General features: G+C 48.6%; 1 protein-coding gene across 1 annotated transcript; it reads right to left on the bottom strand.

Moving 5' to 3' along the window:
* Nucleotides 1–3188: 3188 nt before the first annotated feature.
* Nucleotides 3189–4620, bottom strand: LOC123130766 (VAN3-binding protein-like). Its single transcript, XM_044550580.1, has 3 exons — nt 4258–4620; nt 3790–4159; nt 3189–3703 (listed from the first exon to the last, which is right to left on the bottom strand). The coding sequence occupies exons 1-3, from the start codon at nt 4528–4530 to the stop codon at nt 3189–3191; spliced, it is 1158 nt and encodes a 385-aa protein (XP_044406515.1). The 5' UTR covers nt 4531–4620.
* Between the last annotated feature and the right edge of the window lie 1724 nt (nt 4621–6344).

The raw sequence follows: 6344 nt of genomic DNA, 5'->3' as shown, positions 1-6344 counted from the left end.
GTCCTGAGCGGTAGAACCGCTCAGGGTACCGGTGGTACCGGTACGACCGGACCAACCGGGCCACCACCGCCCGAGTACCGCACCAAAACAGGAGCTTGACCAGTACTTGGGCGGAACAACTGCCGCAGTCTTCGCTGAGCATGGTGGCGGTACCACCGCCCGGAAGCAGCGGTACAACAGATCGATCAAGACTGATAAGCGCCAAGAACCAGTGGTACAACCGCTCCAGAGAGCGGTACAACCGCTGGGAAACCATAGCAAGCAGTAAGACAAGAAGGGAAATGCTCTCTCTCACAACTAAGGAAGGTAAGAGAGGGGTGAGGCAAGTGTACACGAAAAGATCCCCCCAACTCCTCCCAATGTGGATTCCCTCTTGATAGTACGGGTTCCCTACTACCAAAGAGATAAAAAGCGTAGAAAACACCGTCTTCGATCTTTTCCTTCCAGAGAGAGTAGCTATCTGATGAAAGCCTAAACACCGAGAACCTGAAGGACTTAGCACAAGATTAGACCAACAAAGGGTTGTCATCATCATCCAAAACACAAAGTAAGGAAATGCCCTAACAATCCTCTCGCCAGGATGACTAGAAGGCATCAATAAGCTCTGAAAGGAGGACAGGAGGGGTAGCCACCATAGATGTAAGAGGGTGCATGAAATTCCGCCTCGGTAACCAGTTATCGGCCCAAATCCTTGTAGTCTCGCTAGTGCCAATCCTTCTAATGATTCTCTGCAAAAGGATGTGTCTACCGTCAAGGATTGCCCTCTAGATCTGGGAAGGGTGCTACCCCAGCTCCGCCTCAAGTAAAGAACAACTAGGATAATATACGACCTTCAGGATTTTAGCGCTGAGAGATTGGGGATGGTGCAACAGTATCCACGCCTGTTTGGATGCAAAGACAAGTTAAAATTTCCATGTCTCGAAAGCCAAGTCCTCCTAGATGCTTCAGGCGCTTCATTACATCCCATGAAACACAAACCGGTTTTCTCCTTCCCTGCTTACTCCCCCACCAGAACTATCGTATGATAGAGGTTACGCTCTCGCGTAAACCCCTGGGTAGCCTAAAGCATACCATGGAGTAGGCAGGTATAGACTGTGCCACTGACTTGATCAAAACCTCCTTACCATCTACCGTAAGGAGCTTCTCCATCCAACATTTAAACTTTTCCCACACACGATGCCTAGGTATTTAAATGTCTCATTCTTTGAGTGTCCAACATCTGTAGGCACGCCCAAATATCTGTCATTTAGAGACTCATTTTGCACATTCAGAGCCACCTTCACTATTTCACATAAAGGTTGTGGACACCCTCTACTAAAAAATATAGACGACTTCTCATTGTTCACCCATTGTCCCGAAGCATTACAATATGTATTCAACAAGTTTGACCTGACATTTGCTCCCTCAGCACTTGCCTTGAATAGCAGCAGGTTGCGATCTGCAAACAAAAGATGGTTAATAGCAGGAGTTGTGGGGGCCACCTTAATACCACCAAGCACTGATGACTGAAAACTAAATTTTAAAAGGCACAAAAGACCCTCTACTGCAATTAAGAAAAAAAAGGAAAATTGGGTGTCCCTAGCGAATGCCTCTCGTGGGTTAAATTGTTCAAGTTTCTCTCCATTGAAAAGAACTGAGAAGGATACATACTTAACCATATCCATAATTGTGTCAATCCATGCTGGCGCAAACCCCAACTTGCTCATAATAACTTGGAGATAGTAACACTCTAATCTATCATAACCATTCATCATGCCTAGCTTTAATGCACATAAGCTATTTGTCTTGGCTGTTCTTCATAAAGTGCTAGCATTCGTAAGCACATATGATGTTATCAATAATTAGCCTCTCAGGAATAAAATCGACCGCTACTCATAAATTATGTCAGGAAAAAGCAGACTTGCAAAATAATTTAGTGCTTGGTTTAAAGTGGGCTTTCATGATTGGAGCGACGGGTCATCTAGTGTAATGTAAAGATTGAAGGTTTATTGAGATGATTTAAAATAATAATTATTTTGTAAAATCTTATATCTATGACTCCAAAATACGAAATTGGAACACCATTGCCATGCCCTTGCTGGTAGCAATGAAAATGGGGTTGTCCTAGCCAGCGGCAACGAGACTGGGTTCTCTTAGTTAGCGGCAACTAAAAGAGACTCCTAGACCCATGCAAGCACACAACCGAACATGAGAACATCCTTATCGTGTCGGAGCTCCCCTGGCCGAACACTCGCGCCCGCAAGACCACATCAACGATGAGAATCTGATCAGATGAAGAAGAGCTCAAATCTTGCATCGTGGAGGATGAATTTCGTTGTTCAATCTACATCAAACACCATAGGACTACATCATGCTCAGTGAGAAAAATTCCAGTTACTTGCACTCATACTCAACGGTGGAGCTTGGTGCATCTCAGCCCCCCCCCCCACACACACACAAATGGCACATGTGTGCAAAATTCTTATATTCTAATTTTTTGTGTGTTTGCCCCTGCTCCACACAACTTCGTCAAGCTCCGCTACTACATCTACACATCTAGATCTTGCTAACCTCCTACACATTGTCCATGGGTTGGATGTCATCATTGGTCATGTGCACCAAGATCCATGACATCCGTGGGCATGAATCAGATGTTGCCAACTCCGGCATCACCTCGACGCGATCATTAGAATTCTGACATGAACTTTCCATGTCACTTTGTTAGACACTCTAAACCAAATGTCAATTATCAGGTGCCAAGTCAGTGTGCGCCGGACGACAAAAAAGGAAAAAGACATATTTGGCTGAACAAGCTAATGTCGATGATTGACATTCGGTTCACAATGGGGCGAGAGAGCTTTGGAGATCCAACTGACTCAAGGCTCAACTGATCTAAAATCGCATGGATAAGTCTTAAAAATGAAAACATATTCATTATTTATACCAAAAATAACTAAGGAATATTTTAATACAAAATCAACATCACAGCAACTTTTTGTACATCAACATCTGCATGGTACTCGTACAGGTCTATGTACCGATTATTGTTGCACCTTATATTTACACATGGAACTCGTAATTCGTAAAGGTCTGCACATTTTATTCTTCCACGTGGACTGACACCTCGGTCGCTCCCTGTGCTAAAACAAACGGGCTGCCGAGGAGCAGCTGCAGGCTAGAAAAAAACATATACAAACAAACTTCAGATTTTACGAGGCGCTAAGCCTGAGCGACTCGAAGGACTGCTCGAGCTGAGCAGTGCCGCCGGCCGCCTGCCGGAGCAGGTTCTTCACCGACTCCACCCACTCCTGCTTATGCATCCTGCTCTCGCACTCGAACTCGACCAGGCCCTGCACCGTCCTCAGCCCGAAGTGGCGCTTCTCCGGCGCCGCCGTGGCAGAGTCCGGCATGCCGCAGGGCTCGTGCCCCGGCGGCCACGCCGGCATGTCGTCGTGCACGCCGTACACGACGCTCCTCTTCTTCTTGGAGAAGGCGCCGCCGATGTGCTTGCTCTTGAGCTTCACGATCACCTGCGACCTCTTGTTGATGTACACGGACACTCGCTTCCAGCGCAGCGCGCCTTTCCGGCTGCGCTTGAGGAGCGTCCCTTCCTTGCACCATATGTCCGCGCCGCAGCTGCCGGCCTTCTCGGAGGGCGCCACCGCCGCTTTGCTCCTCGCCTCCCGCTGCTCTCTCTGCCTCAGCGCCGTGGCTCCTCGTAGAGCTGCCGCCGTTTAGCAATGTCACACCCCGGCACGCGTAACAAACAATCTCATATGTAGAGATAGTACGGCGTGCGTGTTTGCTCACCTGTGGCAGCGGCGGCGGTGAGGGTCATGAGATCGCCGGGGCTCCGGACGTCGACGGCGCCCTCGACGGCGGAGGCCACCTGGTCGTGGTCTGCCCCGGCGAGCTCGGCAAACTCGATGCAGTGCGAGGCCAGAAGCTGGGTGGCGGATGCCAGCGCGGCGTCCATCTTAGCGTCCTCTCCGTCCTCCGGGTTCGCGGCTCCCGCCGCGAGGGCAGCGACCGCGGCGGCCACGCTGGCCACGGAGACCGCCGCATGGACGCGCGCCCGCTCGGCACGGGCCTTGTCCACCCTGCTGCCCCCGTCCTTGTGGTGGAACCACCTGCCGATCGTGTGATGATGCGCGGAGATGGCGCTCCTGCTCCTGCAAGTCTGCGACGCAAATTGTGATACATGTCAGCTTATTTTACTCAACTCTACTGTACAAGTACTACGTGAGCAGAGCACTTGGCATTCGCTTGTGATCTTACACGCTTTTTGGGGCTGCCGGCGCCGGAAGCGGCGGCGAGCGCGAGCGTCTCCGGCATGAGCATCCCGGAGAGGCGATCGACGACGAAGTTGGAGCTCCGCCTCCCGCCGCCGACCGCCAGCACCTTGGATAGGTCCGAGGCGGAGACGCTCCACGACCGCGACAGGAACTCCATGGGCTCCACCGGCGTCTGCGGCGACTGCACTGCGCCGGCGCTGTCCATGAGCAGCAGGTGATCCCTCCTCTTGGTCCTCCCCAACAGGTACCCTTCCATCCTCACTTCTCCTACCGTTCGCAAGCTGTCGCACTGTGTGTCCTTTGATGCCTCTCGCTGGTGATCGATATGTCGCTGATGCGTGCCTCGCCGGCTACTTATGGAGCCCGGCGAGCGGAGGCCGCACGAAGCACGGGGAAGAGGCTGCTTGGGCGGCAGGACACACCGAGACTCGGTTTCTGACGGAGCTGCCGCCCCTGTCGCGTCGCAGCGTCGGGTCGGGTGACACGTAGCATTGTAACGGCGTCGCTTGCGGTTGCGGAGTAGCCATTGCGGTCCGTGTACGCTGCACCGGAGGTGTTGTAGGAGACAGGCTCGTCGGGATTTGGTTACTTCTCTTGCCTCGCGGAGTATGAAATGTTGGAGGAACGAAAGGATTCGTGAGCCAGCCAGTCCTATATTCTTTGCTAATTTATTCGTTCAGTTTTGTACTAGTGCTATTTGGACCGGCCAGCCCAGAGATGACTCTCAAGTCGGAGCAAACGGACATGAGTCACAACGTGGGACGGGCTCCTAAACATCCAATTTGTCACTTGACTTGCCACATGTCTCCACAATCTGATACCACGTACATTATCGTGGCAAAATGACGTCCGCACTCGTAAGCGAAGACAATACGATCTTCCTGTAGTGTGGCGTAGTTTTAGGAATAAGTTCACAGTTAAATTTCACAATGAATTATAAGGGATTAAGGGGTGAATTAGACTTGGCTAAGCATAGGTTTTGGGCTTTTGGCTGAAACGGCGATGGAACAACTGTTGAATTTATTGCTCTTTTGAAGACCAAAGTAAACATAGAGATGAAAACAGAGCCGAAACTTTTCACTTCTCCGAAGAAAAACAGAAACAAAGAGAAAGTGTGGAAACAAAAATGAAAATTTACAAAATGAAAATGAGAATTTGCAAAACGAAAACAAAAATGAATCTTTTTACGTGAAAACAGGTATAAAAATGAAACGGCATTTTCGGATGGAACTGACACTTTTCGTTTCCGTGAATATGAAATTTCCCTTTTTACTGCGGAACTATGGTCGCTTTGTAGCCCAACCAGTAAGTAACAGACAATGACACGATGGCATAATGGCTCATGTGAGGCCCAACTTCTACTACCACGACACGTATTTAAATAGACACACACAATTGTCTAGTACTAATATAATACTCCCTCCGTCCAGAATTACTTGTCGGGATGTATCTAGATGTATTTTAGTTCTAGATACATTCATTTCTATCCATTTCTACGACGAGTAATTTGGGACGGAGGGAGTACTACGCTAAGTCACTAACCTAATTATATTAGTTTGTAGCCATGTTGACAATTGATTAAGTTTGTTTGTTTGGGTTTTCCTCATCGGTTGAACGGTTTTTTAAGTTCCGGTCAACACCCCTTTTTTGTCATGTCCACTTCGTATTCGCTCTGTGTTTATTTTTATATTATCTTTTCATATTCATTTTTGTTGTTTATGTATTCATTCCCACTTTTGCAAAAAAAAATCACAGTACCTAGTTCCGTTTGTTTTCATTCTGTTTTCATCATTACCGGTAAACCCAATTTTACTTCATAGTTTTTGGGCACTATTTCGGGTGGTTTGGATTTTGTTAGGTATTGCCATCCTCCTCGGGGGAGATCCAGTGGGATCTTACTTGGGTTTAATAAGGCTTCTCTTCATTTCAGGAAGATTGATGTGGGTGATTAAGATATCAAATTTGACGTGTTGTCGAAAGTTAACAAGTTTTGATTGGGCTCTCGTTGCGGTTTATGGAGCGCTGCAACCTGATCACAAGCCCACCTTCCTGGCTGAACTAGAAAGTATC

Source organism: Triticum aestivum, chromosome 6A (genome assembly GCF_018294505.1).
Source record: "Triticum aestivum cultivar Chinese Spring chromosome 6A, IWGSC CS RefSeq v2.1, whole genome shotgun sequence".
NCBI classification, from domain to species: domain Eukaryota; kingdom Viridiplantae; phylum Streptophyta; class Magnoliopsida; order Poales; family Poaceae; genus Triticum; species Triticum aestivum.
The sequence above is the reverse complement of the archived record's forward strand: the minus strand, read 5'-3'. Positions and strand labels throughout refer to the sequence as shown.

Bases quoted from the DNA above. Each gene is read 5' to 3' on its own strand.
- LOC123130766 (XM_044550580.1), bottom strand. From the start codon at position 4,530: ATGGAAGGGTACCTGTTGGGGAGGACCAAGAGGAGGGATCACCTGCTG. The intron at 4,160-4,257 runs GTAAGATCACAA...TTTGCGTCGCAG, and splicing joins CCGGCAGCCCCAAAAAGCGT to ACTTGCAGGAGCAGGAGCGC. The intron at 3,704-3,789 runs GTGAGCAAACAC...AAACGGCGGCAG, and splicing joins CACCGCCGCCGCTGCCACAG to CTCTACGAGGAGCCACGGCG.